We start from the raw sequence: 13275 nt of genomic DNA on the forward strand, positions 1-13275 counted from the left end.
TATAAATGCTTCAAAGTGGAGGAGAAAATAGTAGACACAAGAACCGGAATTGTGGATGCCAATGTCTTTAAACCAATCACCTGCTAGTAAACTGACTCTTGTCTGAAGATGTCCCTTCACTTGGTATCCAAACTGTTTTGTTTAAGCTGTCGTCACCTGTTTCGTCATGTCTTTCTCAACTACACCAAACGACTACGCAGATGTTTTCCTTATCTGCTCTCCTTTGGAATTTAATAGACATCTGGGGCTTTCATCAACCCCTTCAACTAAAAAAAGCAAATTCTGGGGCACTAATGATGAACCTACTAAGACAGAAAATGTATCTCCAATATGAGAACTGCTCCCCTTCTGCAGGGAACAATGTACTCTGAGTTCCACACCATAAACACGGCTGAGAAAGGAGCATCACAGAGGTGGCTCTTTTCAAATAATTACTTCCAAGGTCTGCTAAAAGTCTGTCAGTAAAACATATGCTAACTGAGAACCCTTATCCTAAATGTTTGAGACTAGGTATATTTTGGATTCAAATTTTGGGAAGTTAAATATCTCGAGGATGTGACCTAGGTTTAAATTCAAAATTCATAATTAAGTAACACTAACAACTGAATAAAATGAATTGATATATGTTACACTGTGCTTTAGTATTTTTAAATTTATATTACAGACATCTCCAATCCAAGTATTAACAAGGCCCGATCCTGCTTAGCTTCTGAAACCAGGTGCATTCAGGGTAGTGTGGCCGTGAATATGTATCTCAAAATAAGCAGTTATGATCACTCTGAATCACCAGCAAACAGAAAGCAAATAAAAGGCTGTATCCCTGCATTGAAAATACTTTTAAAAAAACCTACATGAAAATGTACAAACCTTTATTTATATTATTCCTAAACAGTATATAGTATTTACATCATATTATGTATTAGAAGTATAGAGGTGACTGAAAACACACAAGGTGTGGACAAGTTCAAAGATTATATCATTTTCTAGAAGGGATTTGAGTGTCTGTACATTCGGGTATCTGAGGCCGCAAGCTATGGGTGGATGTCAACTGTGTGTTTTGAACAAATGCATCCTACCAGGTGCTCACACTGAACTCAAGTTTCAGGGCACAACTGTTTTTGCACAAACTGCTACGCTACATACCTACATCCACCTGCTAAGCCTGCAGTTGAAAATGTCATCTGATAGAATCAAGCCATTACAAGGCTGGAAGTTGCTTGCAGATCTATACACTGTGTTGCAAAACATGTTGCTTAGATACTAAAGCTAGTAATGTCAAAATTACATAGCAAAACTAAACACACAGGCAGAACCACATCATCATTTGGATTTAACTGAGCAACTATATCACAGACTTTTCTAAGGAGTTTTTGCTTGTTTTATTGTTGTTATTACTGTTTTGTTTTGTGTTTCAAGACAGGGTTTCTCTGTGTAGCTCTGGCTGTCCTGAACTCGCTCTGTTGTAGACCAGGCTGGCCTGGAACTTACAGAGATCCGCCTGCCTCTGCCTCTCGAATGCTGGAACTAAAGACGTGGGCCACCACCGCCCAGTATCACAGACTTTTAAAATCTTAAATGCCAGACTTAAAAGTTCCAAACTTCTCAAATTACTTTCTCAAAACCCCACAAACCAGAAGATTCCACATGTCCATAATTCGTAATAAAAACTAATTAACAAGATACTGCCCTTCACAAACAAGATCCTACCAATATCATCCAAGTCTTCTCAACTCTGAATACTTTTCCAGCCACATAAATGTTAATCTGCTTAGAGAAAGATACTGCCAGACATACATTCTCCCTTCATTCCACCCTCCCCTGCTTCTGATATAGCTGTCAAAAGTGACTAGGGAGTGTAAAGATAAAGTAAAACTCCTACACTCCCAATAGTATTTATTACAGCCGGGAAAAATGCAAGACCAGACAGAAACAATCAAAAGCGAGACTCTCTCCAACAGATTTAGAATACGTGGAGATAATTCTAAATCCAAGACTGCACCGCTGCACCCTTTCATCACACACAAATGAGACCACCGCGCCAGGGTATCCAAGTCCGCCTGCCCCCTGACACGGACTCCAGGACCACTACTAGAGCAACAGACGACACATCTAAGCACTGGGAGCTACTGCAGAGTTCAGAGTGGGATGCTCAAGCAGAGTTCAGAATAGCAAAGGAGCGTAAGCCGCGAGAGGATGGAGAACACAGCGCCAACCTCCCACCTGAGCCCGGCCCAACGCCTCTCCCGATCAGCTCCCAGAACGCTTACCTCCTCTCCGAGCACCCTCAGTAAGCGCAGTCCTCGGGCGTCCCTGCCGCCTCCGCTCCAAGAAGCTGGGCAGCCGACTGTCCCCGCGCCCGGCCCCGGGAGGACAACGAGGAGGACGTGCACGCGCGGCTCCCAGGAACCGGTCCTCCGCAGGCGGGCGGACGCCGGCAACAGGGAGCAGCGGAGCCGCCCGGATCCTCGCTAGGCTCCAGGGAGCTCGGGACGCAAGACGAGACGCACAGAGGCCGCAGCAGGGCAACGCGCTAGGACCGCAACTCTGCCAGGCCGCTAGACAGGTAGCAGCTAAACGCGGCCGGAAGTCAGGGGTTTGCCCCGCTCCTCTACAGGCCCGGCGACTTCCGGCCGCCAGATTAGTCGTCAGAGAGTAAGCCCCGCCCCTCCCGGACTACGCCCCCCCCCCAACGTCACGAGGGCGGTGAGGCGTGTGAGCGCCTCCTGCGTTCAGAGATCTGGGAAAGGAAACTGGGAGCTGGCTAGGGAGAGCTGAGATTTTTCAATTAATGGAAAGGTTCTCGATTTAACGGTTTTCCAGTGCGTAAAGTGCCACTTTGTCACTGGCAGTGACCACAGCCTGGCATGCTTCTGGGCTGCAGAATTTGACGTCCGCCCTTCCCCCGCCTGGGCCTATGGCTGGACTAAAGGCTGTGTACGCATTGTGCTTTCAGGAACACGAGCAGAGACTGACTGCAATTTTGGAGTGGAAATCCTTAAGATGCTTCAAAGTGCCTTTGCTTTTGCTTTTTGGGTCGAATGATTTGCATAAAATTAGTATTAAAGTAGCTAAAGAGGGGCTGGAGAAACAGCTCCAGCCGTTAAGAGCGGTTGCTGCTCTTGGAGAGACCAGATTTGGTTCCCAGCACCCACGTGGCTACGAATAACCTTCAGTAACTTCAATTCCAGTGAATCCAGCGCTTTCTTTGGGGTCCAGCAAGAACCAGGTGCTTAAACTCACGCAGGGGCACACACGCGCTCATACAAATAATAAATCTTAAAACTGCTTAAGATAACTGGTCATCCTAAATCAAGGGATGAGGGAGTGGGGATCAATACCTAGCCCCTTACAATAAAAAGGTTAAAATACACACGAGCCTTTGTCACCCTTAAGCTCCAAGTGTTATGTATTTTATTCTTTGACAAAACCAAGGAAACTGATTAGACTTAGAAAAAAGCCAGTTCAACAATTTGGTGTTGCTGAAATCAGTAAAATAAAAACACCGGAGCAGAGGCACAGGCATTAAAGGTTCCTAATAACATGCCAAGCTATTTTGGAGACTGCTGCCAGAGCTTCTGCACAGGTGGGTTTGATGTATCTCTCAGGCAGCAAGAATCCATATCTGCCTTTATCTCGAAGTTCAATCGTAAATGAATATTTGATGCCCAAATCGTAGATCCAATCATCAGAACCTCCAGGAGCTAGGTCTAAAAGAAGACGAAAAAGAATATCTTGAAATATATTTATTTCAACTCAATTTTTTTTTTTTAGAAATGAAAATAACTTTGCTTTCTTCTAATTAAGTTACCTAAATTTCTTATCCAAAAATTGTGGACATTGAAAAGAAAACATGTTGAGAAAGAAAACAGATGTTGCCCAGAACTCAACAACAATCTGACCAAGGAGTGTGATAAGTGCCAATAACATTTTAGTGCATTTTACAGTGCACTAAATGAATTTTTCTGGTTTAATTTTGTTACATAAAGTCACACAGTGCCTGTCTGCTATTTTGTAACGTTTCTAAACATAATTATTGTAACATTTCCAAAAGTATCATAACAATTTGAAGCTACATCATTTTTTAATGATTTTATAGGACTGCATTGTAAAACTATATGTGATTGATTTAAATAATTTTGTTGATAAATTACTTAGTTTCTTTAGAGTGAGACCTTTGTTTATAAATCGATGTTTATTAGTTCAAAATATTCTCTAGAGGTAGAGTTACTTGTCTAGGGTTGTTTATCTTTAATAGTTACCACACTTGCTACTAAGTACTATCCAAAAGAATGGAACCTACTCCTCCTAGCAGGGTGTGAGTACACTCACTGCCAGCTCCTGCACCATGGGCAGGAATCATGATCCTGGCAATTTTCTGAGCAAAAATAATAATAATAATATGCAATTGTCTTTGGTTTAGATTTCCTTATCAGTGAAGTGCATGCTTTTAAATATTTGTTGTTCATCTTTGTATTTTTCTTTCAATGTCCTTGCTTACTTTTCTACATGGTTCATTCTATATATTGTTTGTAAGAACAGCATTAGTGTTATTAGATCCGTGTAACATGTGAAGCTTTTCTCACTCAAGTTTTTAGCTTGTGGTGGGGTTTTTGTACTTTATTATTTGATAAATTTGGCATTTATTTCCGTGAAAGATGTATTAATAATTTAATTTAGTTTGTGTTTGGTTGGTTGGTTATTGTTTGTTTGTTTTCGATACAGGGTTTCTCTGTATAACAGCTCTGGCTGTCATCAAACTCACTTTGTAGGCCAAGCTGGCCTCAAACTCACAGAGATCCATCCACTTGCCTCTGCTTCCTGAGTGTTGAGATTAAAGGTGTGTACCACCACCACCCAGCTTAATTCAGTTTTTATTCTTAGTGACTTGTCAGTTTTTCTAGGACTGATAAATAAATAATTCAACTGGCTTAAAAGTGTCTCCTTTATGAAAAACCAGGACTCCTTATTTGAGTTCTTTCTATACCCATTATTTCCTTCTAATGATCTGTCTCCTCCAGGCTCAGTTCTACACTACCCTATTATCCTGTGCTTATAACATGCTTCAATACCTCTGTGGGGCAAATTGTTCCTTATTAGCCTATTGTCAGCATTTTACGAATTCTTCTACCAAATGTATGCTTCCAAATGAACTTCAAATCATGTCAGTGGTCATAAAATTGCATCAAATATACAAATCAATTTAGGAAAATTTCAATATTCTTTCCCCATCACAAAGCATGTAGGCTTCCTTCAAAAGTATTTAAGTGTTCATGGAATTTCATCAACTATACAAATCAATTTAGGAAAATGTTAATAGTATTTTCTTATTGCTCAAAACATGAAGAATTCTCCTGTTATTTGTCTTTCAGTAGAAGTTTTAGATTTCTTTTGTAGGCACCACAGATTTATTGTGTTTATGTATACACATGCACACATTTTACAACCCACATGTATATGTATGCTTGCACACATATATATTCATACATGTTGCGGCAGGCAGTCAGACCTATTCTCTCTCTCTCTCTCTCTCTCTCTCTCTCTCTCTCTCTCTCTCTCTCTCTCTCTCTCGTGTGTGTGTGTGTGTGTGTGTGTGTGTGTGTGTGTGTGTGTGTGTGTTTGAGACAGGTCTGACTATATAGCCCAGGCTGGCCTGCAACTCACTCTATAGTTCAAGTTTAGCTCAAGCTAGTGATCTTCCTGACTTAGCCCCACCAAGTGCTGAGATTGCAGGGGTGTACCACCATGCCTTACTTTTATTCTCTGCCTGGAACATATATGAAATGTACATTTGTATATATTTAGTGACTCATCAACCACCTTACTTAAAGTATGTTACAAATAGTTTCGATTGATTTTCTAAAGTTTTCCAATTAAGCAATTTTATAGTGTGCCTCTTTCTGTCTGTGCTTGGATTGCTTGTGAGGTTTGTTTAATGAAACATTACTTCTACTCTTTTTGAGATATAGTCTCACATAGTGCAGGCTGGCCTCAAATTCTCCACATAACCCAGGATGTCCCTGAACTCTTGGTCCTTCTACTTCACCTCCTGAGTGCTAGAGTGCTGGTATTATAGATGGTTTATGCACAATTTCTAATATTTTAAAGATATCCATGAATAGTGGATGCATTCAGTCATCCACCAGTATTTCTGATAATTATGATCAACGAACACCTAATTTATAGTTCCAACTTTTATCCTATGCTCACACACACACACACACACACACACACACACACACACACACACACACATCAGAGAGAGACAGACAGACATACAGAGACAGAGAGACAGAGAGAGAGACATCCTAGGTGAATGAGTGTGTGAAGATGGTCTATGTCAACAAAGGCAGCCATGGGGCAGTGACACCAAAGGACAGAAGTAGGTGGCCCAATCTGATAGACAACCCAGGGGTGGTTGAAGATGAAGGAAGAGGGAGAGCTTGGACTTCTGCTAATAAAGCATTTTGATACGTAAAGGGGTATTGAAAAGAATTTGGGTGCAACTGTTGTTATAGCCTTGTGCCAATCATATTTATTAAGTGAGACCTGAGCTTTCACTATATTGTCTCAAAATCCTTTTCATGCTTTTATACGACATATTACACTGTCATTTGGCAACTACTTAATAGTTAGTTCTCCAAGGACTGCCTTGCCAGGCCACATTAGCCAAGTAGCTTCTCTCATCTACAATAATTCTCAAACCTAAAAATCCATTTTATTTTCTTGAAATCACTGAGGGAAATTGTACTTTATTTTACCATTTGTTTGCATCAGAAGTTGGCAAGGCTTTTTTTTTGTTTTTCTGAAAAAGGCAGGATAGGAAATCGTTTATGTTTTGTGAGCCATCTGGTCTCTGTTGCAATTATCTGGGCTGCCATGAAAGCTGCCATAGATAATATGCAAATTAAGGAGCACGGCTGTGTTCCAATAAAACTATTCATGGAAACAAATATGAATTTCATATCATTTTGATGTGTCAAAATTTAATTATTTTCATGCTTTTTTCAAATATTTAGAAAAATAGGAAAAGCATTCTTAGTTCAAAGGCTATGAAAACACGTAGTGACCTAGGCTTGGCCGTTGAGTTACACTTTGCTGACATTTATTTACATGTCTGTTTTCTGTTCTTATCCCGTTTTTTGTGTAGCAGTTTTCTCTAGATACAACATTCCAGCTGTGCGTCCTAGGGTTCCAGCTTCCCTAAGCTATCGCCCATGCTGGGGTGGGCTTTGGTCATGTTGTGGCCACTGAGTCATTTCTACTCCTGTAAGGAACCCCTTAGCCATATTTCTGTAAGCAAGCCCCAAACTCTTGGGTTCACCAGACTGGACAAAGATGTCATCTCTACTTTGGTCTGTTGTCAGTTTCCCTATCTAGAGTGAGTAGACACTTGTTCCTATCTCCCCAGGAATTGTGTCACATGACACCCATCTATCCTTTAGCTTTAGAAGAACAGAATCAATGTTTGCCGCCTATGCGGGAGTTTCCTCAATGAATACTTTCAGCAGAAATGGGTCAGAAACATTTGTTGAGTTTTCCACGCTCAAGCTCTCACTATGAGTCAGGAAACAGGCTGTCACTAAACAACATGCAAGGTAAATGGAATCTTCTAGATTGATATATCACATGATAGCTGTGGCCTTTCCTTCTTTACATAGTGTGATTACTAGTTATATAACCCCCGCTCTATAGTGATAAGCTTCCCGTCTTAAATGCCACTTTGGCTTCTTTTGTTGTCTAAACCTAAACAAGAAAACTGAGTGGGTGCCTCTGTTGGGCCCCATGGTCTAAGCTCTCAGGAAGAAACAATGAGGACTGCCCTCAGCACCAGTGTGGTTGTCCAGTGTACCTAAGGCCTGGGGTGTCATCTCCAGCAGGAGGAAAGGGAGAAGAAGGAAGGAAAGATGGGCTGAGGGAAAGAGGAGGCATACTTACATAGACTTTCGGAGCCACTGCCATATGTATACTTGGTGTTTTTATTAATGATTTCAATCGCATGCGCTGCTTCACTGGCTACGAGAGACTAGAAGCAGTCGGAGAGAGATGTTGGTCAGTTTGCAACCTTGAAACAGGAGAGATTGACTTTTCTAAACAATCATAATCACATTAATTGAATCCAAGTGTGTATATATGTGTTATATATATACACACACATATATATGTATATATATATAACACATATAAAGCCTGGATTTATCCAAAATGTAAATTAAAAAGAATACATTAACTTAAAAAATGTTTTCCTCCTATGGCAATCACAACTAAGTAGCTTAAGAAAAAAAAACTCTGCCAATACATTGAATGTTTTTTTAATTTGCGTTTTAAAAACCTGACATAGCTTTTCAGGAATTAATTATGTAAAATGAACTAGATATTTATAATACTGGCAGCTATCCCATTTCTAGACAAAATTATCACCAGACTCTGAATTCCACTTCTCTAAAGTGCACACACGCATCTGCTGTATGCATAATTTGCTTCTCACAAACTCTATTGTGTATTTGTCTAACAACTCCCAAAGGCTCATCAAATGATGGGCCATGCCCCTGATATGAAGCAAGTTCCACTACATGTGATCCCAACTCCTCGAAATGGTGTCTGAAGTTCCCACTTAACACTTAGCTTTTCTAAAATTGGAGCTAACATCACGGTACTTTCAGTTGCTTGAGGACCCAGACGACTCTCCATGGCTATTGTGTTGTGCCAGTTTTTTGTGAAAGAAAAAAAAAAAGGTTTTAGGCGCCAATGGGATGACTATGGGTACATAAAGGTGCTTGCTGCCAAGTCTGACGACCTGAGTTTAGTCCCTGGGACCCGCATAGTGAAAGGAGAGAACCAACTCCTGAAAGTTGTCCTCTGACCTCCACATGTATACTTTCACGTGTGCGCATGCGTGTACACACACACACACACACACACACACACACACACACACACACACACACACACACACATGCACACACACAATAAATGTAAGAAAAAAATTAAAAATAAGCTTGTGGGGGCTGGAGAAATGGATTAGCAGTTTAGAGCCACTGGTTTCTCTTACAGAGGACCTAGGTTTGGTTGCCAGCACCCACAGGCAGCTAGCTCACTGCTCTCTAACTCCAGCCCTAGATAGAGGCTCCAGTGCATTTCCCTTGCTTCCTCAAGCACTGCGTGCACATAGTTCACAGACACCCATGCAGATGGAAAACCTCTTCAATGGAACTTCATTATCCTCATAATAAAATACAGATTGGCGTTCAAACACCTTCACAAGCTTAACTTCAGCTACTTACTTGTGGCCCCCACAGTCCCCTGAGTACATTCCTGTGGGAAACACCATCTCCTCTGCACAGAAGGTCCTCCCTGACCCATAGAAATCTCTTAGTGCCTGGTTGCAATGGCATCTGCCCCTTGACATCAATAAACTTTATTATTCTTGTTTCTTCGCCCCTTAGTGAACAATAATTTGTCACAAATGGGGCTCATTTTACCCTCTTCCTTTCCTGGCATCCCAGGCCGTGGTGACTTCTGCCATTGTTGCGCTTATGTGGTAATGAGGATGCATCGTCTATGAGTACAGCCGTCTGTGGTACCCACTTTGGACCAGCTCTCTAATCATATGGAATTATCCTTAATTGCAGGGCTTACCTAATGCTTCTTTGAATGTTGACAGAATACAGAATTGTACCCATAATAAGTAGTTGTGCTGATAGCAACCACCAAATAAGGCAAAATCAGACTAATTCTACACTTAAATCATGGCAAATGTCCTTTTATTTCTCTATACACAGTGCTACTAAATAAACTAATAAAAATAAAAAATGATAAACATGTCTTTAAAATGTTTCCTTTGAGAATTAAAAAGAGCATAAATATTAAGTATGTTTTTGTTTCAAACAAGCTATTTTCAGAACATGCAAAAAAAAAGTATTTGTCATAAGTAATACCTGCCCAGGTATATAAACAGCCTACTCAATGTGGGTGTACTTTACTCTGGTAAGAGAGCCAGGGAACAAAGAGCGATAAGCACAATCCACTAAAGAGAGATCAGGCTTTGCCCATGCCAGGGCACCACCACTGTCTGGGAAGCACCTGGGACAAGGGCTTGACTAAGTCTGGGTATAACCCACGGAGGGTCCTGTATCTTTTACTGTCAATCCCAACAGAGCGTCTGGGACCAAAAAGTTGTAAGAAGATAGCAGACTGTGTGGGCCTTTGCTGACTGTCCTGTATTGTGTGCTACATTCCAAACAGGTCTGTCTTGGTGTAGACACTGATGGTTCCTGGATAGCACCAACCCTTGGGAATTGAAAAGGGCAGTACAGAAATAGTTCTCACTGCTGGCACCCAAATGAGTGAGGGGCTTGGAGTTAGCCAGAGGCAAGCTGGCCTAGGAAGTGGGTGACCACCATGTAAGTCAAGTAGAACAGCGCCCTCCTGGCCTCTCCATAGTAACAGGGAAGCCATTCCCTGAGAACGAAGTTCCTGTCCTCAGTTTAACAGCAATTCTTGGAATTCTCTTAGGGACCCAAGCTGATTCCTGGCAGAGTTAGAGGGTAGAGGAAAACACCTACCTATTGTTCCCTAAAGGAAAAACGTTTTCCTACCTTTTTTGATTCTTAGACAGAATATTGTTTTATTTCTAAAATGCTTATAATGAAATTCACAAGTAGTGCTTACCAGTTCCTCATGGTCCCTGCTTTTGCTTCTGTTATAGGAATAGGGAAACAGTATCTGTTGGGAGTATGAGTGCATGGTGATGTAAGCTTTAATGTGGTTGATGTTTCTCCTCAGGAAGTCAGCCACTGCCTTCACTTCTGGCTCCGACTCAGGATAAAGTCCACAGTAGGTTTCAGAGCAGGAGAAACTTGATGCACCTTCCTCTGTGGTAAAATGGTTAATGAGATGTTATTAGAAGTTGTGTGTTCTGTGCTTTGTGATTCACCTTAAATCTACAGTGCAGCAAATGCAGAAAAATGGACAAGGGAAGGCTCTATAAAGAACGTAGTTTTGATATCCAGTAAATGTCATCTGTGTTTCTTTTGAAATCAAGTTTTACATCAGGCTTGCTAAGGCCATCCTAGGTGGGTCTCTCTGAATGCCTGGGGGAGCCATCTTGGATCCTGAAAACACAACCAGGAAGGTCTCAGCTATTAACTTGTTTCCAAGCTTTTGATAAAATGAGGGAAAATAAACTGAATTTCCTTAGTCATTACAGATGCATTTTTCTGACGTTAACAGCTTAAAAATCAGCATAATTCATTAAAAAAAAAAAGAACCCTCAACCAGAGTGAGACCATGGAAATAAGTCTCCAGATCTAATTTACAGTTAGATACATGGGCTATGACTTAAAATGTGACCATGATATTTGGTAACAGAGTAAGCTTTATTAATTAATTTAAGCTTTATTAACTCATTAATTCATTTATTAATCCATTTAATTAATTCATAATGTGTGTCCCTGTGTATGGTAGCCTGATATGATGGCTCTCCTTTGTTGCCAGCTTGACAACATTTAGAGTTAACTAAAACCCAAGGGGCTGGGTACACCTGTGAGGGATTGTTCTTAACAATTATTTGAAGTAGAGTGTATATATACATGCATATACATATATACATAAATATACATATATATACACACACATATATATATTATACACACATCCTTTTTTTCATTCTATCAGTTATGTTCCTCTAGAGAACTCTGACTAATACACCTGCCTTTCAGTATTTCTCCTCATGTCTCTAATTCACAGGACTGAAACCTCAGAGAGCCGCATTTTACCCAAGCCATGTGTATATATTCTCAATTTGGCAGATGATTGAAGCTCATTGTATAATTAAGGGCCTTGTTTGTAGTTTCTTACAGGGTCATGCTGTGTGGCCCAGTCTGACCTGAAACCTTGCCATCTGCCTGCCTCAGCCCAGGAGTGCTGGAGTTACAGATGTACACCATTCCTTCTTGGCTCATAGCTGCTTCTTAACTGTAGCATGATAAACTATAAAGTTGGATGCAGTGGGAAAAAAGGGTGAGCTTACATCTGCCTCCCTGAGAACTGATTGTTTCCACGACCCAAGTCCACGTTCACCGAGCACATCAGCTCATTCAAGCCAAAGGATGACAAACTCCCACTTGCCTGTCTTTGCGTCACCTTTTATATTGTTATTACTTCTCAGTATTTTATGTTATTCATGAAAGGACGAACTTGTTAAGAAAGACAATAGCGGACACAAAAGAAAATGTTTCTACAAAAAAAAAAAAGTTTACCTGTGCAACTGAAAATGAGAGGGTGTCCCCTACCCTAGTCTTTGATGTCCTGAGGATGAACATGACATGTTAAAGCAAGATCTCTGATAATGCCCTTCTCAGTCTGAGATAGTGTTTTGTTTTGCTTTTTAACTTAGAAACTAGAAGAGATCTTTAAAAACTGGTCCTGGTTGAGTCCTCAGCCTTAAGTGGATCATCTCTATCAGTCCCTGCAAGGAACAGGAAATACTGAGAAAGAGGCAGGAAAAAGAATGAAGCATGGGAGAGCCAAAGGAGTCTGAGGAGAGCTTGGGAGCACTGTCATCTGAGCATGACATGACGCTGCACCAGGAACTCACAGCAGCTGTGGTTCCCTGTACTCACTGGGACAAGATCAGACCTGTCAAAATGCTAGCATGGATATGGCCGGAGCTCACCAGGACCATTTCCTAGTTGAGGGGCCATTTGCAATTGATGGTTGCTGGGAGAAGGTTGCCGTTTTTCTTTGTGGATGTGGTCACTGGACTCAGTGAACTAGGAGGAGGAGGAGGAGGAGGAGGAGGAGGAGGAGAGGAGGAAGGGGAAGAGGAGGGATAACTAAGATGGGAGAGGCACATATTTAGGGCAGTTTGGGGAAAGTGAGAAGGGGAGTTGAAAATGGATATAATCAAGCTACATTGTCTATATGTGAAAGATTATCAAAGAATAAATAAGAATTAACCTGTTCAATTTCCTTATTTAAAGATGAGCCCACAGCATCAGGGAGCGGTTAAAGCAGTTTGCTGGCTCCAGTCCACAGTCACAGCACTATATTTACTTCAGATGTTCGTTATTAGATTATTCCTGTTTCCGACATACCTCCCTGTAATTACTTTGAATTCATGGGCAACTCTCACCATTTTCATGAAGAGATGCATGAAACAAATGCTTACCACACCAGTGTTTGGAAGCGAAGTTCCTGTTTAGGTCTGTGCCCACACATCGGTTGTTCTTGTGGACAGAACGGTTCTTTCTCCACATTCGGTTCTAAAGGAACCAG

General features: G+C 41.2%; 2 protein-coding genes across 8 annotated transcripts in view; both read right to left on the bottom strand.

Annotated features, from left to right (window-relative positions):
- The window catches only part of Zc3h13 (zinc finger CCCH-type containing 13), a 69985-nt gene extending 67374 nt beyond the window's left edge, over positions 1 to 2611 (bottom strand). For 4 of the 7 annotated variants that reach the window (XM_052732730.1, XM_052732731.1, XM_052732732.1 and 1 more), the window contains exon 1: positions 2268 to 2611. The gene's annotated coding sequence lies outside the window, so the exon portion shown is untranslated. The remainder of the gene's footprint in view (positions 1 to 2267) is intronic. The other 3 variants (XM_052732735.1, XM_052732729.1, XM_052732728.1) reach the window with 1 other exon arrangement.
- A 166-nt stretch (positions 2612 to 2777) lies between these two features.
- The window catches only part of Cpb2 (carboxypeptidase B2), a 38415-nt gene continuing 27917 nt past the window's right edge, over positions 2778 to 13275 (bottom strand). The window contains exons 9-12 of the mRNA XM_052734226.1: positions 13169 to 13262; positions 10669 to 10871; positions 7936 to 8023; positions 2778 to 3707 (exon numbers count right to left, since the gene is read on the bottom strand). Of these exons, the coding sequence (XP_052590186.1) occupies positions 3523 to 3707; positions 7936 to 8023; positions 10669 to 10871; positions 13169 to 13262 (570 nt within the window). The 3' untranslated portion in view covers positions 2778 to 3522. The remainder of the gene's footprint in view (positions 3708 to 7935; positions 8024 to 10668; positions 10872 to 13168; positions 13263 to 13275) is intronic.

Source organism: Peromyscus californicus, unplaced genomic scaffold (assembly GCF_007827085.1).
Source record: "Peromyscus californicus insignis strain IS unplaced genomic scaffold, ASM782708v3 Scaffold_12__1_contigs__length_115047231, whole genome shotgun sequence".
NCBI lineage: Eukaryota > Metazoa > Chordata > Mammalia > Rodentia > Cricetidae > Peromyscus > Peromyscus californicus.